The sequence below is a fragment of the Aythya marila genome (assembly GCF_965140915.1).
Source record: "Aythya marila genome assembly, chromosome: 11".
Lineage (NCBI taxonomy): Eukaryota > Metazoa > Chordata > Aves > Anseriformes > Anatidae > Aythya > Aythya marila.
The window spans coordinates 20,124,664-20,149,521 of NC_139052.1; the positions used below are offsets into that span (position 1 = coordinate 20,124,664).

Here is a 24,858-nt window from a genome sequence, read left to right on the forward strand (position 1 = left end):
TGTACAGAAGCAGTCCCACAAAATAAAACAAAGGAACCAACCAAGAGCCCACAACACCACCTCCTCTCCTGCCTGCCCTCCTCAGATGTGCAGTAAAAGCTGATTATGAGAGAGAACAGTTTACAAAGTTGCCCCCCCCAAATACACACGAACCCTTGCAGAGCCCTGACTCCACTTTCCCTCATAATTACGGACACGAGAGACTGTAAAATATTAACTTCTGTGGGTTTTTAATGAGGCGTTCCATCTTAAATCCGCCGCGCTCCCCTAAGACATCACACTCTCGCAGGTTTACTTTTGTAAGCTGGATTTCTCCTGCGTTGCTGGTGACTCATAACGAAGGAAGTCGGGGTTGTAAAATTAACACAGCCCTCTTCCACTACCCTTTTCACCTCTCTCGCAGGGCGCCCGCACCTTCTGTTAACTCCTCGTGGAAACTCGCAGCCCGCTTTTGGTAGCGGAGGTCGCTCTTTGTCATCGGGTCCGTGCGAGCGGAGAGGAAAGGCTGTGAGAATGGCTCCGTGTGACGAAACGAGCAGCACATGGGAAGTGATTCATCTGCCACTGATTCATTAACAGCTCGCGGGACGCCCGAGTGGGTCAGAGGCTGGGAAAGCTTGGAAAAGAGAGGTGGTTAATGGCTGGGGACAGCGGCAGAGACTGACGGCGAAATAACCCAGACTAAAGGGTTTTTCTTTTGTTTTTTTTTTATTTTTCTGGTTTGTTTTGTTTGAAACAATCTTCGTTTCATTTCAGGCGAGCGGGCCCTCGTGGCAGAGCTGCCTGAGCACACACAGCCCTGATGTTGGATGGAGCCCAAAGCACGGCCCCGAGGAGGGCTCAGGGTCCAGGGGCGAGGGCGAGCATCTGTGGGACCCCGTCCCCGTGTCTGCGGGGCTGTCACTTAGCCCTGGCTGTGCAAAAAGTGGCTCCAAAGCAATGTAATACAGAGGCAGAATTAATGACATTAAGGACTTGACAGGCCCACGTAACTCAAGGATCCTATAGATCTGTGGGATGAGCACCTGAGCTGCTTCTGAAAATGGGAGGTGGGCACTCGGGAAAACTGCACCCTGGATCTTGTTATCCACGCGGGGGAGGTACAAACACAGACCTTGAAATAGCAGCTTTTCAAATTACAGGAAAAGCAGCAGCGTTTTCACTATATAATAAAGAAAATAACAGCAATGAGCCTCAAGTAGCCTCAAACTATTCCAAGCAAGATAATTGGAGGCTGGCGTGCAGTATTTTTAGTTATATCTGCTATAAAGTAAACACGATCTTTGCCCAGGACCACCAAAAATGTTTCCATAAGAAATGCTGGCTTTGTCCCAGCCTGATAGAATGCACAAACATTTATCTGAGCAGTCAGTTCCGACTCCTGGTATTTATATGAAGCCTCTCTTGGAGGCACTGGCGATTGTGTATGTTGTGAGGGAGTGTCCAAGGCCTTAAAAGTGTCATTTTTCAGCATTCATGATGGTAATCATGCTTGCTTTTGTTAGCAGCCGGTATATTTGGGGCAGCAGTTCTCGGCGTGAGGCTTCTGTCTAAACACTGTGCAGCGCCTTAATTTCTTTTCTCTTTGGGCAATTAAGAAGCACGTTCATTCCATGGGTCCTTTGCTCTGGTTTTACTTAGGCTGTATCCACAGCTGATGCTAATTTGCAAAGTGCTCTTGGCTGCACTGAAGCTACAAAGATTTTTTCCTTAGAGTATCAAGAAGATGGATGCTGAAGCTAGCTATTAAATGTAAAGGAGTGTGATTGCCGTGGAAGCTAACACAGTAAATGAGTTTTGCAGCAGCTTTTTGTTTGGTTGTTTGTTTTTTTTTTGGTGTGTGGGGAGTGTTACTAGACTACTATCAGCTCCATGTGCTCTGGTTAGTCAGTCTTTCTTGAAACACGTTTGTTTGGAATACCTTCTGCGTTATGAAAGGTAACCTGAATGTCTTTGGCATTTCCATCCATCCCTTTTCTCCTCACCAAACTCCTCCCAGCACAGAAACACACAGAGCCGTCAGTATGCCTGGAATCTCCTCGGAGAAAGGAAGCTGCTGGTTCGGTTGGACGAGAGCGTGTTGCTGCTTTTTGGATTTCACGTTTGGAGTTAGACGCAGGGTTCTGGGAAGCAGTGACGAGCTTGTATGATAAATGGGTTTCCAAAAAGGCACGCTCCTCGGGAGAGGCTGAGCCCCTTACTGTGTCTGTCTCCTCCACCCCCGGTCCCCTCAAGGCTTGAGCTCAAATAAATTTAGATGAGTGTGACAGATTTGGGCAAAGAAAGTTTGCTGAAATAAACAAAAGGACCAGGGCTGCTTAGGAAAAAAAAAAAAAAAAAAGGATTTAAATTGAGAGAGGTTATGGAAATCATGCAAAATTTAACTTTGCTCCACAAAAGATAACTGTGGTAAAGGGCTTGGATGCGCTACCTTCGGAAATACTTTGGTTCTCAGATGCTGCTTGCATCTCTTATTCTCTACCAATTTCTGTTCAAGGTGAACTAGTAGTAGTGCAGTACTACCTTTTTCCCAAAATAAAACTTTTGGCTGCGAGATTCCTGCTGCAGGTCCTGGGAGCAGCGTCCTGCCACTTGAATTCCCGTTCATCGCCTTCCTTTAGGCATCAGGAGTAGGAGCGTGTGTCTTGTGAGAAATGCCATCCACCTGGCAGGTCCAAGTGTGATCGGACAGGTGTAAATGGTAGAAATATCTGGATGAATATTGGGCGCTTCAGAACTGGGTTCATGATTAAACAAGCCTTAATGAAGCAGTAGGATTGATTGTGGCCAGCCTAGGGCAGAGGGTGGTGAAGGGCATGCGCAGTTGGGTCTCCAAATTATCCATCTTCTGTGGTACTGGTGATCAGGAAAAGGAGGAGGTGAAAGATGTAGGGCCATATAACTACAAAATGGTTAAAGGTGGAAGAAAGGGCTTTGATAGCCAGTAGCCAACATCCTGTAGCCGTGGCATAAGCAGAAGTGGTGTAAACAACAGAGAGATTACGAAAAGGTACAGAGGAAAAATAGATATTAGGATATTACAGGAGAAAACAAGATCTATCCATAGCTTTAAAGAAAACTAAATGAAACTAAGCTGTTATTTGCATGCCAGCATGGAGTAGAAGTGGACGCGTCTGGGAGAAGAGAGCTGCGGAGTACAGGACAAGCAGGAGGCGGCTTTAAGGAGCAGCAATGGACAGTTTATGGTAAACCAATAAAACGTACTTATGTCTGAATCTGAAATTAGACTCTGAAAAATATGGTCTCAAGGCACCTGCTAAAGAGCTTAGCATTACTGGAATCTTAATAAATGACTCATGCTGTCATAATCTGATCCTGACATCAACTCTCCGTGCTGTATTTCTTCAGCTTTCAAGTGGGGGCTGGGGAAGTCTGCGAAGCCTTGGTAAAGACGGAGATGTAAATAGGCAGCAAGGCGCACACGGGACGTGTTGGTAATTTCTGTGTTGTCAGCTACTTTGCAAGCCCTGAACAAATGAGCCTAGAGTAGAAGAATTATGCGGCCCCAGAAGGAATGGGATTTGCTCTCTACCTTTCAAATCTTCACCTGGTGCTGTAGGCTGGAGCAGGCTGTGCTCGAGACTCGATGGCCAGCAGATGCATGGAGCTGTGCCACCCACTGGCTGTGATCCTGAGCTTACCTGTAAGTACCCACACACCATCCACAAGGGTAGAGGAGATGTGGTTTGCTTCCAAATCCAAAGGAGGGCTTGAGTGGGAAGCATCAGCAGCCCAGATGAGAGGCCAGCACAAAACAGCGGTGGTCTTTGGTAGCCCTGAGGGGGCTACCTTATTCCTGGTGGGGCTCTGATGCAAACTGCTGTTTTGTTTGGGAGAATCATTTAACTTCTTTGCTTTGGGGTAGTAAAAACTTATCCTTTCCACAGAGATGCGTTGCAGATTAATTAGAAGCTTGTTAATTCATTTAATCTCCTATCAATTTACGTGCTAAGTAGAAGTATTACCAGTTTCCTCTATGGCAGTGTGATAACGTGCCTTGCAAGCCTCAGCTGGGCACAGTTACTTCTAATTCTTGAGCTTGAATGACAGTATTGTTAAAACTGCACCAGAAACTGGAAAATTTAGTGATGCTGAGCAAATTGAGGGGAAAGAGATGGCAAGGGTTCAGCTTTTGAATTACAAATGTGCTGCATGGGTCTTTTTTTTTTTTTTTTTTTTATTCAGTGTTTTTCATTTGGCCAGTATTCAGGGAAAGTTGCGATTTTATCCAACTTTTCAGTGAAGCCCTGTGGATATTTCAGTGCTCTGCACACAACAGCCAGGTTTTGCTACAAGAGTAAGTGCTTGCTTGCCTGGTGGAGACCAGATGCGGGGCCAGTAAGGAACTACTTATCATGTTTTGTGCTCAAGAGAAAATCACAGCCTGTGGCCATAATTCCTGGTGCATTTTAGAGCATACTGGTAACTTATTTGTCATGGTTTTAAAAAACAGCTTCTGCTCGTGGTTTTTAATAAGAACCCCATGGAAATGTGTAACTGAGACTTTGTCTTCCTGGTTGTTTTTCTCTTTTCCTTAACCCCTTTTTGCACATACTGCTGTTACTGGATACTTGAGCACTGAGACATTTTGCTCTCTTGGAAGATTAATGACGGTGATGGAAAACTGATGGGTTTTGCAAGCAGGAGTGAATATATGTGCATGGAAAGGGAGGGGAAGCAGTGGGATGGACCTCTGATCTACCAGAGTACTTCTGGAGATTTCAGCCTTGACAGAAATAACCTCCAGTATCTTATTGCTTACATCACTTTGCATGATTTGTGCTACTGCATTCCAGTGCTTTTAGCTTTACTTTTAAAGGAGAAGGAGTACCAGGAAGAGTTTTATTACCTCTCTGGAGGGAAGATATCTGCAAAATGCCCAATGAGGAAAATAAGCATTGTGTTTTTATTTCTTTTCTGATTCAGGATCTTACAAATTAAATCAGGGTTTTAAAAAAGACGAAAGAAAAGAAAAAAGAAACACTGTAATCAGGCCTAGAAATCAAATTCCTGTTATGCAATGTAATGTTCTCCTATTTACTCCTCACTCTTTTTCAAACAGTTACAGAGGATTGTTTTAAAAAAAATAATACTTCAGTGTTTTTGTCATTCTTTTTTCTTCCCTTCTCTGTTTTTGCTATTAAGAGTCACTGTTGCCCTTTGTTCTTTCAGCAGCAGTAGTCTGGACAGTTTGGGGTAGCAGCTCCACGTGTTAAACTTCCCTAGCAAATGTACCAGCATGTACATGTATGGATGGATCAATCCTGAAGGTGTTCAGCCTGAGGGGCTTCGTGTTTGCTTCTCGTGGCTACTGCAACGTTGTCCTGACCATGCCTTGTGCTGTTGTGCAAGCAGCTAAATTACCTGACTGCATTCCTGGGGCCTTGGTCTCTTTTCCTTACTCATTATTTTTCATCTCTGGCTATCGCTGGCCTAGCTGGGGAGTAACCTCTCTCCTGGGTGCTTCTTGGTCCTGTGTGAACACACTGTGTTGAGTGAGCAGCCAGGTCTTTAAGGTCCCCTCCAACCCAAGCCATTCTATGATTCTCCAACAATGTAGCCCTCAAGCCTTAGGCTAACACACTCCCACATTTGCAGGCAATGATAACTACAGGCTTGTAGATCACAATATTTTCTCACTCGTACCCTGCAAGCTCAGGATACGTGCTAGTTAACAAGGTGGCAGTGGGAGTCTGCATCACCCACTGGGGTCTGAACATCAGCGCTGTGAAAAGAAGACTTCTTCCCAGCCTTTGCTATTTAATCCCACAGTGCAGCATGGAGACACGAATGTGTTCAGCTGCATTTGACTGGGAAGAGAGAGAGACACTGCCCCACCAGAATAAGTGGTGCTGCTTTGGAAAACCTTCCTGCACTGAATTTTTGGGCAGAGAAGCTTTGTTATGTTTAGAAGAAATCCTGTTATGTGGTATGGAATAATAAATATATCAAGTCAGTTGTACATGGAGATCTGTTCAGCACAGGCTGGTTAAAAGAAAGGTAGGAGGAAGGAACAGTTCTGTAACCTGATAGAAAGTTTGGCAATTAGATTCGGTAAATGTTGATGAAGCCTGGATGTGCTGAGCTGTCAGCTGGTTTGGGGAATACTCTGATTCAGGATCAGATTGTGCTTCAGAACACGACTGCGACAGGCTGAAGGCTGTGTTGTAAGGAGTTTTTTATTATCTGATTGTTCTGCACATGGATGTGAGAGACAGACACGTGTGTGGGTCGTCCCTGAGGGTTGCAGGCTTGAGAAGCAGTCAAATACATCCTGAGCTTTGGTACACATTAACAACAGCATACACGAGCTCATCTGACACGGGTTTTGGGCATTCATCAAGTTCCTCCAGGAACTGCTGCAGCCAGGGAAGGCCTGGGGCAGGAGGAAGGCCTCTCACTCAGCAGTGCCAGGCCCATTCCTAGCTCAGCCATCCCTGAGACTGCAGCTTAAATCATTTCTAAGTCCGATGACTTGGGTGCTCCAGCCAGTTCTTGTGCTCCCATCAAGTGTTTGCACCCAGGAATGAGCATTCATCCAGCTAATAAAGACGTGGCAATTGATTGTGGTAATTAGAGTGCTGTCTAATTACCTCGGGCAAAAAGCTGCCTGGAGTAGAGCAGTGTTTGCCTATCTTATCTTGTGTCCCATCTCAGCCACAAAATCATTTGGAAAAAATACTCCTCGAGGGCTGAGGCAGGACAACAGGAGATAAAGCTGCCCTGTCGCTCAGCCACGTCCTTCCCAAGAAGATGTTGTTTTGTCCCGAGCCTCTTAACAGTGAGGCTGAGGAGAGGTTTCACAATCCTAAGAATGTAATTAGCCTCCAGGGCTTTGAGGGAATGTCATTTCTTTTACCTTATCTTCCTATTGGGGGGAGAGGGGAGAAGGGGGAGGTTGTTGTGTTGGAAAACAAAACATATGGCTCTGTCATTTTAAAAGTCCTTTTAGATAAGATCATGAAGAAGTCCATCTCTTCTGCTGTGAGCAGTGGCAGATAGCAAGCCCAACATGTTCTTTGCAGCCTGCAGTCTGCTGACGGCAGTGAGTAGCTGTGATACCAACAACTGAGAGCTATTTTAGGCTGGTTTTGGTTAGATAGCCACTGTGGAGCTATTCAGCATTTGGGGGCTGCACAGACAACAGTGGCCTGGTGTCTCTAGCTGCTGTCTCCTGCGAGATCTTTGTTATCAGAACTGCTCCGTTAACCTGGCTGGGCAGCAAGGGCCACTGCCTCCTGGGGAAAAATGCCACAAATTCAGTCCCTGTAGCAGCCACGATGTCCAGGTTTGCCATATTACTGCATGTCTCCTTCCTGGCATGGTTGGTTTAGGTACAACGTGCATCCCAGCAGCACAGTGAGTGCAGGAGTTCAGAGGACCCATGAGGAAGCATCAAGGCGTGATGCCATCTTCATGGGGTTTTGGTAACTGCTTGGAAAGTGCGTGGAGATGTCCGTGTGTTCTTGCATGGCTTCCAGAGAGTGAGTCAGGCATGTAGATGTACTGGCTCGTCTCCTGTAAGACCTGATAGCTTTTGCCGAGAACCCTGGAGCAATGGGAAGAAATGCACTTTGCCTCCCAGCTGGCTGGGAAGTTTGCTGTAGGTGGAAGGAGATTCTTCTCTCCTGGGAAATGCAGGCAGAGGGCTGTCCTTGCCAGTAATCTCGGTAAGTCACACACTCTCTGTTAGGCCCTCCCTGTGCTTCTGGGACATCCATCTGTAACGTGCTGCCGATGGTGACTGGCAACAGTAAGAAACCTTGCCACGGTCGTGCCTCCTGCAGAACACTTTGAATAATCTCTCCAAGTCTTCTCTTCTCTCTTTTACCCTCACTAGGAGGTAAGGCGTCCTTCCAAGTGGGCAAAGACAATTGAAGGAGGAGCAGAAAAAAAGTCTTGGTGTGTTCCTTGCTTCAGCTTTCTGACCTAATCTCTTTTTCTTTAGAGATTTTCCCTCTTTCAGTGTGTATGAGTGTATTTTGTAATATGCATATTGAGTTTTTTTCACTCTAACAGATACAGGGGTTGCATAGGTCAAGTGTTGCCCTCCCTGAAATCAGTACCAGGATCCCCGCTTCCACTCAAGATCAGTTCTAGACATTGCTGCCGTCCTTTTGAGTCTCACGTGGAAAGCTTGTTTTCTGCTTTGTAGTTCTCAGAAGGAGCTTGGAAAATACACCAGATCAATGCGTTAATAAATTGATGTGTTATAAATAGTAGCTGTGGATGTTGTGCATGTTTCTAAGACTTGGAGGTCTTAGGTGTTTTGAAACCTGGACCCCCAGGTCCCTCGGTGCTGGTGTAGACCCCTTGTATCCGATACGTGTCCAGCTGTGTGATGTGCTTCCCTGCTCCCCTACACCAGGTGGAGGTTGACTCGGGTGTGCTTTGCCTTCCCCGTTGCTGTAGCAGTGTACAAGAGGTGTGCGTGTCGCCAGGCTCTGCCAGAGAAGCTTTTGGGAAACATCTCCTAGGGCAGCCAAGACTAGCACAACCACTGTTTGAATAATTGTTTGTGTGTTTTGGTTTGCGTTTATTTTGCTTTTCTAGATTGGCAGCCAACACAAAGAACCAAGGGAAATAATTCCGAGAAAAAATAAAATTTTCTTTTTTTTCTTTCCTTGATCAAAAAAAAAAAAAAAAATCCATTTCACCAAAACCCCAAAGTGTTTCGTTTCAATCATTAAGAAAAGCAAGGGAAGTGAAGGGTTAGACTTCAAAGAAACTGCCTGGGGGCAATTCAGTGGCTTAGGGAGTGGAGCCCTCATTGAGGATGGAGGAGACCCTGCTCCAACTCTTGCCTCTCCTGGGGAGGATTTGAAGCCGCTTGTCCTGCTTCCCAGGAAGGCCTGTTAGGAACAGGCTATTCTGGGTTGAGGACAGGATTAGGTGAAAAATGAGTTGGAGGAGACATGGGCTAAACGTAAAAACAAAAGCAAGCAATGCTGAAAAAAAATCTTTATTTTGCTTTCAAGCTGCACTTTGGAAAATGAAAGTGGAAACCTCATTTGTTTGTAATGTTTGTGAACACCATTTAAATAAAAGGTACTTATGTGATTTGTGGATAATTGTGTCGCAATTGAAATTCCTGTCTCTGTGTTCTAGAAGTCCGGTTTCATGAGCGCCTATTTTAAGACTAAAATGTGGAGAGCCGTGCAAACGGCCGCTTTGCTAGGACACGCACAAAGGCTTCAGGAGTACCACTGAAGTTGTGTGTTCTGACTGGGTGTAGCTTTTTTCAGAAAGTTAATAAATCTGGGGCGAGGCTGTTACACAAAATAGATGGTTTTGCCATTTTCGGAGACACGCTCCCTGGCGTGAAGGCCGGGAGCAGGCAGCCTCCTTGCAGCCTCGGCCGGTTTTGAGGCCTAGCGCCTTTGGGGACAGTGTCAGGGCACGGAGTTGGCTGGGCAGCCTTCACATTTGGCTTTTGCTGGGCTGTCTGTGGTCACTGTGAGGTGTATTAACGCCAGCCTACATTGTAATCAATTTTTTGTTCTGCCTGCAGGTCGTTAGATGGCCGGCTGCAAGTATCTCACCGCAAAGGCCTTCCGCATGTGATCTACTGCCGGCTGTGGCGGTGGCCAGACCTTCATAGCCACCATGAGCTGCGGGCCATGGAGATGTGCGAGTACGCCTTTAACATGAAGAAGGATGAAGTCTGCGTGAATCCTTACCATTACCAAAGAGTGGAAACCCCAGGTACTGCTGCCCCTGCGTGTGGAAACCTCAGCTTCTCGGTAGCAGCATAAGGGATTTATAAGTGCATTTCTAAATTGAATAAAGCAGCAGGCGTAGGTTTTTAAAACCTAAATGTATCTATTATTGATGATAATCTCTTACTGTATGCAGCAGAATAATTTATGAATCTGCACTCGGGGGGAAAATATCATTTAAAATCGATAAAAGCCAAGTCGAGCAGGTTGTGTAGCTGCCAGCTTCCTAATGTGTCATTGTGTGCCCAAAACCAGCTCACACATAGGAGGTACAGGTACGAACTACGGCAGTGTTGTGCATCCCTAACCGTTGGTATTGTTGGTTTTAAATTAAGGATAAAACCTTACTGTTAAGTTGACGTAGATCTAAGAATAGCTCCCAACACATCTGAACTTCCTGTTCTGAACTCTTCTTCTGCCTCTGAAAGAGACTTTCATCTGGAACTGCAGATAGTTTTGCTGCATGTCAGTACAAATCTGCAGAACCAGTCTGGATGTTTATGCTAATCCTACCTCGCTGTTTTTATTTTACATGAAATTTCTTCGTTTTGAATCAGGTGATATAACTTCCTTCAAATGGTTTTTCAAGAAGACCTGTTTCTTTGCCTTGCAAGGGGCAGACAGAGTAGGTGTGTTCAGCTAAGCACGTATCCCATCCCCAGCTGAGATACGTTAAGAATAGCATCTTTAACTGCTGCTGTTATTTCAGAAGCAAGTATCAAATTGTGTCCCTTAATTAGCGACTTCAGTGTTGCATGTGTTTAAGGGTGTTACTCCAAACTGGTTTCTCTTCATTTTCTAGGGTTTCAGTCATTTTATTTTAAAGCTGCTAATGTTCTCTCTATTTTTTTCCTTTCCATTTGTGCAGTGTTACCTCCAGTGCTGGTGCCTCGGCACACGGAGATCCCAGCTGAGTTCCCGCCGTTAGACGATTACAGTCACTCTATTCCAGAGAACACTAACTTCCCAGCAGGTATCGAGCCACAGAGCAACTACATTCCAGGTACTGTATATCTTCCATCCAGGGAGCGGAGGGAAAAGGGTCATGTTGCACAGTGAATCGTGTCTGTGTATGCTAAGCTGGATGAGTAGAAAGTCTTTGTTTCTATCATTGCTATGAAGCTAAGAAGTGGGAACCTATATGGAAGCAGATGAAAGCTGTAAATGTAGACGCACGGGAGTGCTGTTTATAGTTCTGTTTTCTTTAAACTCACCTCTTCCCTGTGGTAGTACGTAGTCAGTTTATTGTGGAATCTAAAGCTGAATGTTCCCTTAACAAGTTCAGATTTGAATAAAATTCAGCCGTTCTAATTTGAGTAAAACTCAGTAAATTTCTGATGGAATTGAGCTCTTCTATTTATGCATCTTTTTTTTACAAGCAATTTACACCTTATTTGCATGGGCAAACTATGCAGCTGCACACCAGGAAAGGAAAAATATCTGGACAGAAAACTGTCGACACGGCTTAAAGTTTTATGGGACTGAAAATCCTGATTTTGTTTTTTCCCTTCTTTGTTATTCACAAGCGTACTATGCCTATTACCCTGATTGTGGCAGCTCCTACTCTCAGAAGCTCAAGGAAGAAAATTAATTAAAAAAAAAAAAACAACAACTTACTTTGTTGTGAATGACAAAGTAAACATATTTGGTGTCTAAAATCCAGACTTTTCATCCAGTTGTAATGACAGTATGATCATTTTATGATTCTAGAGACACCCCCTCCAGGCTATTTGAGTGAGGATGGAGAAACTAGTGACCACCAGATGAACCCCAGCATGGATGCAGGTAAGTCATCTTTTGCCATTTGTAGATTTCTAGGTCATACCAGAGACTTCTAAAGCTTTTCTCTGAAGCACTGAAAATCAGATGGTGGTGAGTTATTTTATCCTTGAAGGAGTGCAAATGTAGCCTGCCATCTCATGTAAAGCACAGGACAGTATATTTTGGAGCTTCTGGTGAGTCTGAAACAGTGGAGACACACCTAACAATGATATTTTGCATTGTACTGCATTCATGCATCTTTATGCACATGAAAATTAGGCAAGTAGCTGGCACCTTCTGAAAAGGCATTTTTCTGATTACTTGGCTGTTCACTCTATGTGCTGAAATGTCTGATTAAGTGTATATGAAATGACCACTAGCAGATTTGTTTTTAAATGGGTTTATCATTTAGTGAGTATATCCCAAAGAATGTTGAAAGTCTGGGTTCTCTCATATTTCCAAGAAAACAAGAGGCATTAAACAAGATTTAGACTGAGCAGCCATAGACTTCATGATAACCTATATCAGCACATTAAAGTTAAATATGTGGGTCTTGTCTTTCTGTGGGTAACTGTTTAAGGCATCCTGTTGATCTGAGTTGTGCCAGTGCTTGTGAGTAAGAACTACTGAATTAGACGCTTAATTCCTAAAACTTTTGCTTGAAAAACAAAAACATGTCTTTGGTTAGAAGGGCTGGTGCTTTACAAGAGGGATATGCAAATATGTGGCACTTGCATAAAGATAGACATGCAGAACCTAATTAATGCAAATACTGCATGCAAATATCCTGGTTTCTCTGTATGTTTTCAGCCGTAGAGCATACGTGGGATTCTAAAAGAGGGATGACTTGCAGTCTCTCACCAGTTATACAGATGGCGGAAGGGAGTGTGGGTTTGTTTGTCTACATCAAACATAAGCCTATTGACACAATACATTTCAGCACATACAATTACTGGTAATGTGGTTGACATTTGGAATGTATGTATGGCTTTTTGGGAAGTGGACTGAAAGAGGATTGGCCTGGAAGATGCTATAAATACCTAGTTTGTGTTCAAATGTGATATGCCTTCCTTCAGATGTCAGGGATTTCCCTTTTTATAGAAAAACAAATGTTAAAGAAACCAGATGAAGTCAGTGTGAGAGGAAAGAAAGGATGGGCTGTACCACCTACCTGCATCCATGTGGCATCCAGAGGCTGTGGAACTGGCTCTAGACATCAAAGTGCAAATATCAAAGTACAGACACAAAATTTGTGGGCAAAACTGTAATGACTGGGGATAAAATTCAGACAATTGTTTGGTCAGATCTGTATAGCTTGATCCAATACCCCGTTGTCCCAACACCAGTTAAGATTCCTTCATATATCGAGTGATATACGATATGTACAATATGTAATAATGTACAATAAAGTTCTTTAATGCCCAGCTAGCTGGGCTTGAGTGTAGCTGTGATGATGGTGCCCAGAGTTTTGTTTACTGCATGTGAAAATAAAAGAGACAACTGCATGTGCCTTTTTGAAAATTAATGGGTAGAGTTTAAGTGAATTAAACTCTCTGAGGGTGTTTAGTAGTACTGCAGATGTCGCAAGTTGATATCGTAAGTAAGAGCATTCAGAAGCTCATGTAAATAGCAATCAGCATCAGAGAAGTTGCTAGTGTCACAAAACAAGACTTAGCTAAGAAGTGGGATTTCCCTCTCAACAAGCCTGGGCAGCACAGATTTCATGCAAGTGTTTTTTCCGTGTGCAGATGCCATAGTAATAATTATAATGTCTTGATTTTCAGGTTCTCCAAACTTATCACCAAATCCTATGTCTCCTGCACACAATAATCTGGGTAAGCATGTGATCTTGAGCACTGTGTGTAATTACAGTCAAGATAGTGACATTTTAATAACGACGTTATTTCTTGATGTTGTGCATGTTTGATGAGGTTGTGAGCACTGTGGATCGTCCTTTCTGCTAATCCTGTTCACTGTTGTAACTGTGGTTCATAGCAACTCTGTGTGAAATAAGAAAAAAAGAAATGTTGGCAGATGAATACCAGAAAGAATGAGTGAAGGACTGCAGGAAAAATACACTTGTTAGATTATATGAGTTTGCAAGGAATGTTATCTGACTGTTTTGCTGGTGGCTTTGAGTTCTTGCCTTTTTTTTTTGTTTTTAAAGGGGACAGTTTGTAGTTAAATTCTATCTCTTGGAAAGTTACTTTATAAATTTGTGGTGTTTACTGGTCTCTTTTATCATGTACCAGCGTGCCTTACAACTTTTTGTGTTTATAACCTGGTGTTACATCCATTACAGGGCAAATGCTGCTGTCCATGTACAGGGGACTGTACTGTGGACAGGGGGGGGAAGTTCAGAGCACCAGATTTGCCTGCACTGCTTTGTCAGCTCAGGCAATTGTCACTGTAGTTACTGTAGCATGAAATTGGGCATGGACAGAACAGAGCAAAGTGGAGGAGGCTGGTTGGTTGGTGCATTTTTGGAGAGCCCAAATAACCAGCAAGAGATCAAGAATGCTAGCATATGGAGAGAGACAGAAGTCACAGACATCCTTGCTTGAGCATCAGAGGTGTTAGCAGGGTCTTAAACTTGCAAGAGCCTGGAGCAGTGCTGTAGGTGAGACACGCAGACCTTGGATGCCCTGTGGGATTTTTGTGATTGACTGGACCGTTGGTTTTCTTCAGGAGAGCTCAAGCTATGCCACAATCTTGAGTTCTCTTGAGAAGTAGAAATAGCTGTTGAACAGGGCCTTTGAGACACTGCTAGAGGTCTTGTGGCTCTCCCTGAACCTCTCTTTATCTTCCCAAATGGTTTTGCTCCTCATTTTCATACCTGCAGGCATGGAAGGTCTGATCTTCATTAGTTTGAGCTCTCACCTTATTTAAAATTGCTCTCAACAGTCTCTCCTAAAAATACTCACAGCTCAGGCTAGCTGCAGGATCAGTTCTCTACATGTTCATTAAGCCAGCAGACACAGGCCACTTGAGATTACTCTTGAATAACCATAGCCATAAAGTTTACATATGCTTTTAATCCTGGCAGAGGGTACTTTGACACTGCTCCAAAATTTGTCAGTCATTGGCTGACTTGTGGATATCTTGGGGCTGTTGAAGGGGATTTCTTTTCTCTCTTTCTTCTTTTTTTCTTTTTTTTTTCAAATTCTTTTTTTTTTTTTTTAAAGCATGGAATATGTTGCCACAGTGCCACTAAATTTGTTACTCATTTTAACTGTTAAAGGCTCAGAGAAGAATATGTAGCTGACTCTGTTCCTTTCTTTTTTTTTTCTCCTGTCTGAATCCATTATGCTCAAGTATGCTGCTTAGGAGTTGATGAGAATTTCTAGCATTTTTTTGTCAACCTAAAAATAAAAAGCCAATTATGTGTAACAAAACCAACCTGGCAAGCTGACTGTGGCATCTGCCTTACATAAGGAAAAAAGGAGTTTCTAGGAAAGAGGCCCCAGCGCATATCCTTTCTAACCAGGACACTGCTTATTAACACATGCTGCTCAGCTGATGGGCCTGGAGGAGGTCTAATGTGCAGTCTGGTGACAAAAAACTAAATAGGAGGAGGTGAAGCTGGTTAACCACAAGGAATCTCTTTGTAGTCTAGGGAGCAGACATCAGAAAAAACATTTCAACTTACTGACATTAAAAGATATCTTTAAATTTTGCAAACCAAATACTTACTGCTCTTAGGCAAGATCTCCCACAAATTAAGAACCTCTTGTCTCTTTTTTTAAACTCATATTGTACATTTTTGCATGCGAGGGAGCTACAAAATAATGAATAGAAATGCACATCAATGAGCAGCTCTTAACAGCTGTCCGTGAAAATTTGTCATCATCCGTGCCTTGTAGATGGCATATCCGAAGGAAGGAGCTGCTTGTAGCGCTGCAGGTGAAAGCACGAGCAGCCCACGGTCCGTCAGCCTGCCAGTCTTTGCAGGCCACAGAGCATACTCTGTAAGAGCAGAACTTTTTCTCAGCCTTGCTGAGTCTCTCTCCAGTCAGACAGAAGTTAGCTGGTGGCTCGTGGCCTGCAGTGCTGCTGCTTTTGCTGTGCCACACAGTTCTTCGGATGAGCAGAGCCTAGGGCGTTGCTTTAATCTGCAGACGTTGAACCAGGATTCCTCTGTCTGTTTATTAAGAAATTTAAATAGGAATTTAAAAAACACAGCGGTGTGAAGTGAGGGAAACTCAGCAAGCTCCCAGCAGCAGAATGTGAGGTATTTTTGCAGTTTCACCATTAAGAAAATAATGTCACGGTACTGAGAATGGCCGCTTATTTGAACAGAAATGCCTGAAGCTTTTAAGGCAGTTTACTTTGCCTAAGCTGAACTTTGGACTTCCATCCCATGGCCGTGTTCCAGAGAATTACGAAGACAATAAACTAGCATGAAGCAAACTGACTGGAACAATAGAAGCGAGGTTTGTTTGAGCTGCAGTGCATTTCAGTATAAAGCTGTAACTCTGCAATATGGGACTGAAGGAACTTAGGGACTTTCAGTTCATCTTTTCATCCACAGACACAGAAAGTGTTGCAAGTAACATTTGGGGATTTTTTTTTTCTCCTTTCAGCTTGTGCATTTGCTCTGGAAGCATTGGGTCCACGCTTTCAGTAGTCAAACAAAAGATATAAATGGAACTTGTAGATATCCAACCATCTCTTCTGTATCACTGAAATTTGAATTGGAAAAAATACAGAAAACCGAACTGAAAGCAGAGCTGCCAGCATTATGTGGACATTGGGAATGAAGTCAGGGAGTTTACGCTGGCCGAGGGCCAGGCCTGAGGTTGCATGCGTATTATTTTGGAGTGAGGCAGTCCCTTGGTGTACAGGAAATCCATTGTCAGGGTTTGCTCCGCAAAAGACTTGACGCAAAAGCTGTAAGTGAAACAAGCACATACCCTATGGACAAATCCATCAGGAACGTAAGCCTCTGTGACTCTCTGTGTTGAAACACCAATTCCCAGAGCAGGGAAGAGACAGCCCTCCTCAAAGCACAGAGGGGAAGTGTGCACACATATTTATCTCCTAACCTCTGCGGGAGGCAGAGCTAATGTGGCTGCAACTAATGCACTGGGATAACGTAAATCAGTAATTTCTGATGTATGTTGTGTATCAAAAACGTTAACCGAAACTGGGGGAACAAGTACCCTTAGAGCACTTTGTAGAGTATGCAAAGCACACGGCAAGTTTTGAACTCTGAATCTGAACAGTCCTGTGGCCTTGTAGAGAAGATGCGGTGTGGGTTACATGACAACAGGCAGTGGACATTTATGAAAGCAAAGCTGTAGCAAGACAAAATGTAAAATGTCTGGAGATGATTCAGGCAGGATTTACGTGATTTTAATGCAGCTCACCCATTCAATGACAGCTTACGCTAAAGCCCAAGACCACAAATCACAGGAGAGTGCAGCACCATTAAAAGCGCGGTTACATTTTTTGAGAGATGAGTTTTTCTTTAAAATAGGACTTTTTTTGGTTTGTGTCTGTCCTCAAATTGCAAATAAGCTTGCAATAAAATTTCTCAACATCCTTCAGTGGGGTATCCCCACTTCCCTTCAGTCCCAAGCAGGCAAAGGTGTTTGCTGATGAAAAGGACCACGAAACCATAGAGAGCAATACAGGCCTCGTTGTTTTTATAACTTGGAGTTACGGTGCACACAGATAACTGCTGACTGATTAAATGAGGCTGGCCCTGGAGAAATAGACCTGGTGTGGCAGTTTCCAGTGGGGCAACCAAGATGTAATAGAATAGAAAAAGGCATCATCTGTGCGTGTCAGGAGAGGGGCTAGCGCACTAAGCCCTCTTCCATTAGGGGAAGAGACAGTTTTTCTTTTGTGGGTGTAATGTGTGGAGGAGAACAGAAACAGTGGGATTTGCTCTGACAGAACGTTTTTCTTTCGGGTGATGTAGTTAAGGAAAGATAGAGACTGTAAAAGAAGCTGGGGCTGGGTAAAGGCTCCAAAATTCACAGCTTTGCAGATCTGCGAAGGATTGACGGAGTTCCCCCGATACGCTTCTGTTCAATTCCTTATTTGCTGTCAGCAGAGCTTGTAACAAAGCAGAAACGAAAGCGTTTCTCTGGGTTTTAGCTACTTTGGGAACTCAGGTGGCAGTAATGGAGAGGAAACCATTGTGCCTTCTGGCTGAAGCCAGGCTGCTGCAGCCTTTTACTGAGGGTTACAGAGCAAAGCAGGTCCTGAATGAAAAATGACTCTGAGACCTCTGCAGAGACGCTCTCAGGGGGAGAGGAGGCTGGGAAGGAGCTGAGCTCTTAAGCCCAGATTCACCTAAGCCTTTCCAGAGCAACAGATGGGGAAGCCTAGGGAAAAGGCTGCATTTTGCTCGGTGGTGCTGCCCTTTGGCCAGATGGGAAGCTGCTCTGTTCTCCGGTCAAGCACCTGGTGAACGGGGACGAAGTGATAAATCGGGGGTGGGGAGGAGGGAACGAAGGGAATTCTTCTCTGGCTTTTATTTCTTGCGTTGAATGTGGGAAATAGAGCACCTATCAATTAGCTTAGTCTGCTTTCCACTTTCTCTGCTCAGCAGATTCGTGGCTTACAGTACGACTGGACGCCATCGAGTGCAGCATTTCCAAGAATATTTGGCTTGGGCCTTCCTCTGCTGAAGTTACTAGCAAAATTCTCAGCGAGCAGTTAAACAAATCATCCAAAGCCATGTGAATGCCCCACCTTTCACGCGTTTATTGTCTTCCTGAGACTGCCTCGGTCTGTTCACAGAACTAATTTCACTTGGTCCACAGGCGGAGTCAAACTAGCCCCGGTACAAGACATTTGTCGTCATCTACTGGGGAAATGGATTTTCTTTTGAAATCTTGACATCAAGCAGACTGGAAGAAAGGATCTAGTTTTTAAATTACTTCGATGGCATTATTATAGACAGTCTGGTCTGTATTGCAGACAACTCTATTGGTTTCAGCAGTGCTAGAGAGATTGTAACAGAGTCAGTAAGAACAAAAGTCAGACTGCCTTATTTGCTGGTTACTTTGGTGTAAGTGCACAGAATTGGGATTAGGGGATCTGTGTCATTGAAAGCAGATTTGTGGGCTGCTCTTTCTAGGGTTTCTTTCTCTCTTTTTCTTTTTTTTTTTTTTTCCTTTTTTTTTTTATGGTACTGGTCTCCCAAAAGTGGTCCTACATTTCATCAAAAAGCTAGTTTTCTATTTAAGATTTTTCTCCAAGTATGAGGATAGCTTAGTGACACCCCACTTACCAAGTGACTAATACCTCTGAGTATTTGTGATTGTTCCATGTGCCAGAAGCTTGAGGGATGATGTAACTTTCTAGCTGCGCTCCATTAAAATCTGTCAAGTAATTAAAGTTTGATTGTTAGAGTGAGCCCAAGGAATGAAGCAGAACGATATTTCAAAACAAGTGCTTTCTTCATTCCCCCCTTCCCCTCCTGAGGGCCTGTGACTCACTTTGCTTTTTGTTTTTGTGCAGATCTGCAGCCTGTTACCTACTGCGAGCCAGCTTTCTGGTGCTCGATATCCTACTATGAACTCAACCAGCGAGTGGGGGAGACCTTCCACGCCTCCCAGCCCTCTATGACCGTGGATGGGTTCACCGACCCATCCAACTCTGAACGTTTCTGCCTTGGTTTGCTGTCTAACGTGAACAGAAATGCAGCAGTGGAACTCACGAGACGACACATTGGTAATTTCTATTTCCTTATTTTCGTTGGTGCCTTTCAAGGTGGAAGGTGGAGACCTGCGTGCAGAGATTTTTTGGTTACCCACCTGGCGTGCAGTTTGGTCAGTTTTAGAACCCTGTGATACTTGAATATTCACGGTGATTTAGCAGGCTAATCTTCCATAAAGGAACACTAATTGTATTCTTTCATAAAAGTATAATACAAAAAAAAGCACTGGGGAATGCTAAAACCACTGAACGTAATAGAGATAGACAGAATTTAAATTTCTACACGCATTCTTCAGAACTTTTTTTGAATGGATGTTAGTGGTTAGCTTGTGTTTTCCTTTTCTTCCTGCACTCTTTTATTTTCGAACTTAACTGTTCTCTTAAAAATGGAAACTTAATTTTCATCTCAATTTCCTCTTTCCTTGCTTATACTGTAAGACTCATTTTTGTTTTCAGTTAAGCTGGTGCTAAGTAGAATATCCCAGACCTATGCAATTGTAATAAAAGGCAAAATTGCTTTGCTGTGTTTTCTGCTGTTTTCTGTCAGAAATGCACACATTCTTTATTCCTTTTTCTGCGCAGTAAAGTTTTACAGGACAATTTTTCCTTAATTGTTTTTGAAATGATTTGTAGCACCAGTAAATAAATAAACAAATGATTAAAAACAAACAAACACAAAACAAGCAACAAGCCAAGATTCAGAAATCAGTCCTGAAATTCAGCAGGCTCCTTGTGCAGCATGGAAGAATGAAAGCAGGATTTTCAAATAGCAGTGTAAGACCACAGCAAATATTTATTTGAGTAATGAGGATGAATTCCTGAAATTTGTCCCTTTATTAACTGAGAATTTAGTAATGTGTATAAACTCAAATGGGAAGTAGATATTTGTCCTGGTTTACAAATGTAATCTCAAGAAAATGTAACTTGTTGAAAACGTTGTATAATCTAATTCCAAATCAGTAAGTAATAAACAAACAGCTGTATGCAGCTGTGATGCCTTTTGGATAAGGTTGAAGACCATATGTTAACCAATAGTACCTTCATATGGAAAATAGCAGAGTCGTGCACGTTTGGAATGAGCAGGCTGCGAGGTGGTAAGATCGTGCAGCCCCAGGCTGCTACTGACAGCGGGGCTGGAGAGCGCGGTTCTGAGGCGGGTTTCATTTTCCTCATTCACAGTTCAGCTGCTTTTTGAGATCTCTTGGATGCAGATTGTCTGTCTCAGCTAACCCTTCTTCCAGTTTTGCAGATAAATGTTCTAAACTAACCCAAACCCCTGCTGTGTGTTTCGTAGGAAGAGGAGTAAGGCTCTACTACATTGGCGGCGAGGTGTTTGCTGAGTGCCTTAGTGACAGTGCCATTTTTGTCCAGTCTCCCAACTGCAACCAGCGCTACGGCTGGCACCCAGCAACAGTCTGCAAGATTCCCCCAGGTAAGGAAGCATGCCCTGGCTGTCATCCTGCGCAGGCTTCGCCTTCTAAGCATGATAGTCATGCTTAAAATTGTGTTCCTATCTTTAAAAGAAGATAATATATATTTTTTTAATTTAGATTAACTTGTAATAATTTAAATTACTATTATTTTCTATTCTGTAGGAAAACATTTTTCCCATTTTTTGTGAATGAGTTTTGTTCTAGGGAAATCCCTTTTACAGGTACTTTGTTGCTCTGGTTACAGCAAACACTTCTGAGATATGCTGAAAGGTTGCAGAAGAACTGATTGCAGCTATCTAGGAAAAATATACTTTTCTGTTAAATACATGAAAGAGATAGGATGGGAAAATGCTTTTCCAAAGGATATTTAGGTAGGCTTACAAATCCTTATTTTTTAAAGTTAAAAGTATGTATATACTTTTTAAAAATAACTTTTTGTTGAGAAATACTTGTTCTTTTTTTAGAGAAGAGATCTATACACTACAAGTCCTGGCCCACGTTAACGGGTTTCCTTTCTCAGATGCTTAGGAAGCAGCTGCTAGCGCTACAAACATGACTTAATTCTCCAGCCACATCACAGGAGTCCACCCGGGCTGGAGTCAACATCTGAAAGCATAAACAACCCACATTTCCGCTGTAAATTCATCTGAGGCGCATTTATTGAACGCCAGCTCTCCGCACTTCTGCCACAGTCTTTGGCTGCCTTCTCAGATCCACCTTCAAATCTTTGTTGGTTTCGAACCAGTTTCTTCATTCCCATGTTGATCACACCACGTTGTAGCCCCCCTCCTACCCAGCACAGTCACAGAGAGACCTGTTCCCATCCCGTCCTGTGGTCTGAACAGCTTGGCAGGCTGAGCAACTCGTTTGCTTTCCTTGCCACAGCTCTTTCCTTGTGCTCAGCCTGGCCCTGATGCTCTCACCCTTGTTTTCCTCTTAGAAAACTGTAATATGCCTGACACAGCTTCCCTTCAAACTCTCTGCAAGATGCTCTTGGGCTGTGCTCTTTTATGGTCACAGAAATGGTAGTTTTTTTCTGCAGCTGCTGAGCCGTTGAATGCGGTTACGCTTTGCTCTGTGCGGTTCGACCCAAAACAGATGACAGTATGAGTCCAGCCCAAGAGAGTAGGCTCAGAAGTGATTTTAGAAAAAAACAATTCATCATAGTCCAAATGGTTGTTTTTCAGACTTGGCCCATATGTAATCCCAAATGAGCACTAGTTGCACGCCAAGTTTCAGCATTTAACTTGTTTCTGGTTATCTGGGAGAAAGCAGGCATGGCGATGCTTTTTTTAGTTACGTCTTTTTTAGAGTTTTGTAGTTTTTTATTTAATTTTAACCGTGATGAATGCGATTATATTTCACCTTTATCACCTAGAACAATGGAATAGGTTGTTCTCAGCCCTTTCAGCTGTGAGTAAACACTGGAGGGAGAACTTCAGTTTTAAAGGAAAATTCTTTGGCACATCATACTTGAATTTAAGAGAGGATTATAGCAGAAACAGCTCTTCTATGAGCTTTTTTAACCCTGATAACCGTTTTCTAGCTTGCCAGAACGGTTTCACTTCAGAACTTCTCTGTTAATTCTGCTGACAGCCACCACACAAATCCAGCACCACGAGTTCCTCTTTTTCGCCTGGGCATTCATTTGTTTCAGGCCCTGTAGCAACTGCTGTTAATTGGCGTTATGGTCATAGTTATGCTTTTAAATTAAAATATGAAGGAAATGGTTGTACAGGAGGTAGAAGGAGGTTCCACATGAGGACCCCAAGTCTGGTCATGCAGATCGCAGTCTGCTGTGAGCACTTGCACTCGTTGTTCTCTGTCCATAGCGTGGTTTTCTCCCTTCTCAGCCCATGAGCTGTGGATTTGTGGTAACCTTGATTCCTTTTCTGCAATCCTGTGTTAAATCAATCTGTATCTGCTATCACATGCTCTGGGGATGTGGGAGAGCAGCACCAGGTTTCTTTCCATTCTCATCAAGTAATAGATTCCTTAAGCTGGTTAAGCTCATGCCTCGATCTTTGTCCTGTTCTTTTTTCACAGGATGCAACTTGAAGATTTTCAACAACCAGGAATTCGCAGCTCTCCTGGCTCAGTCAGTGAACCAGGGCTTCGAGGCCGTGTACCAGCTGACCAGAATGTGCACGATTCGGATGAGCTTCGTCAAGGGCTGGGGAGCAGAGTACAGGTCAGCCTCTGAAGGAAGCTTGCGCCATGCTTGTGCTTCCCTTTGCTTCTCACCTATTTCACAGCCTAGAGAAGTGTTCTGCAAAGCTTCTTTATTCAGCTTGTAAGGCAGGAGGAGTTACCAGAGTGTCTCCTTAGAAATGCAGATAGCTTTTATTTATTGTCAATGTGTTGATCTTGTCTTCTTTTTCCCATCCTACTGGTGTAAAACACGCATTGAGATACGCTTGGAAAATGGCATGCATTTGGTCACAGTGCTCTGCAGACCAAGAGCTTCACCTGAAGCACAGTAGATAAATCCTGATGGCCTGTGTGGGAACAGTTTTCTTCTTAAAAATCAGATGGATATTTGATAGTTTGAGTTTCTTATGTCTACATTGTTATCAGGACACCATCAGTGTGAGTGCTTCCTAGTTGATACGGGTTGGGTTTGATGTTGGTTGTTTTTTCTTTTATCAGGGACCAATGGGATTAAAATAAAAGCAGATCAGCTTGAAAATCTACATGTGGGAGAACTGTTAGAGTTGCCACAAAATTCCTGTTAACTCTCCTCATCCTTTTCTTAGTGCTTGTCATAGGGCAGCTGCTTAAATGTGACTTGAGGCGGTGGGAGAGGCAGGGTCACTATTTTTCCCAGTGAATAGTAAAGGTAGAAAAGGAGATGCGGTGGGGTCTGGTGTCTGGGATCAACCAACGGTGTGGATTTTCTGACAACACAAGGAGAGTGTGAGGGGCAGAGCACAGCCTAGCTTGTGCTGCTGCTGCATTAAGAAGCAAACGTCCCTCAGCAGCAAAGGGAGTAAAACGAGTGCTTGGTAGTACAAGTAGGGGAGACAAAATTCATCGGAAAATGAACGCTGTTTTATGAGAGAAAAACCTGGCGAGGATTTCGGCCAAATGTGATTTTGAAATACTTACTTGCAGTGTACCCTTGAAAGCCGTGGCCTTATTTTAAGACCCGGGGGCAGCCCCTGCCTGGCGGCGTGGCGAGGCCGTCTGCGCTGCGCCCCGCGCACAGCTGCCTGCAGCAGACGGGGGAGATGCCACAGCATCAGCTGGAGCCCCGGTCCCGCACGTTACTCTCCCGCTTTCTTCATTTCTCCAGATGTTTGGAGTCCATTTTGTTTTGAAATTGTCCTGCAGCCGGGCCAGAGCCTTTCAGCCCTGGCTCGCGGCCACGGCTCGTAATGAAATCCAGATGAGCGTGACTTACGGAAAGTCTACTATCTCATTAGAGCATTGCACTCAGTGAAACCCTACGCTCGCGCTGACCGCGCCGAGGCCGCTCTCCTGCTCCTTCATTTCCTTGCCACAAAATACTCCATCTGATTGCCTTTGTCAGAGCACGTTTATTTGTTGAACCGATTCATATACGAAAACGTTACTGTGGGAGCTGCATCCAGAGCGCTGTGCCAGTGATTTCTGGTTCAGCTGCCCGGCCGGGCGAGTGGTCTGGCCGGTGGGGTGTGCGGTGCTCGTGTGTGCCAGGGGTTTGGTGGAGGGAAGCGGGGCGAAGCTGATTGCATAAGCAGCCGGTGATGCAGAGGTTCTCCTCTGCCCGGCAAGAGCCCAGCAGAGCAGGCTGAAGCCATGGAGAAGGCAGAGAGGAGCTTGCCGTGGTGGGTTTGCAGAGGGCAGAAGCGTGGCAGCCCCTTGGGTCTGGCTTTCTCTGCGGTGTTGCCAGCACAGTTGCTGGATTGCTCAGTCCTAGCCCGGCTTCGGGCAGCAAAGGGAATCGCTCTGGGTTCAGGGGGACTTCATTTTTCCTGCGCCCTTGGAGCTTTGTGTGCTCCACTGAGGCTGATGGAGCGAGAGGGGTGCTCTGAGCTCCCTGCCCTGCAGCCCTCCTGCCCGGACAGCGGGGTACCCGTAATGCCAACCAGGCTCCGTTAGGTGGCTGCATGGGGCGGGCCCTGCCCCTACGCCCACTCTTGGGGCATCGTCGCCTGCCAGCTCTGCTCGGCCCCGCCTGAGCTGGGAATGGGTGGGGTGCCTTCAGGGAGCCGCTGCCGTTTTCGGTTCAAAGCAGAAGGGAGGCAGATCCATCCACACGATGCCTT

At 44.3% G+C, this 24,858-nt stretch overlaps 1 protein-coding gene across 2 annotated transcripts in view; it reads left to right on the top strand.

Moving 5' to 3' along the window:
- SMAD3 (SMAD family member 3) overlaps positions 1–24,858 on the top strand; it is a 73,222-nt gene that overhangs the window by 42,458 nt on the left and 5,906 nt on the right. The window contains exons 1-8 of one of the 2 annotated variants that reach the window (XM_082769231.1): positions 3,265–3,664; positions 9,533–9,726; positions 10,609–10,743; positions 11,451–11,525; positions 13,286–13,336; positions 18,978–19,190; positions 20,470–20,607; positions 22,655–22,799. In XM_082769231.1, coding sequence (XP_082625357.1) covers positions 9,642–9,726; positions 10,609–10,743; positions 11,451–11,525; positions 13,286–13,336; positions 18,978–19,190; positions 20,470–20,607; positions 22,655–22,799 — 842 coding nt within the window. In that variant the 5' untranslated portion in view covers positions 3,265–3,664; positions 9,533–9,641. Of the gene's footprint in view, positions 1–3,264; positions 3,665–9,532; positions 9,727–10,608; positions 10,744–11,450; positions 11,526–13,285; positions 13,337–18,977; positions 19,191–20,469; positions 20,608–22,654; positions 22,800–24,858 lie in introns of those variants that run through there. The other variant, XM_082769230.1, reaches the window with a different exon arrangement.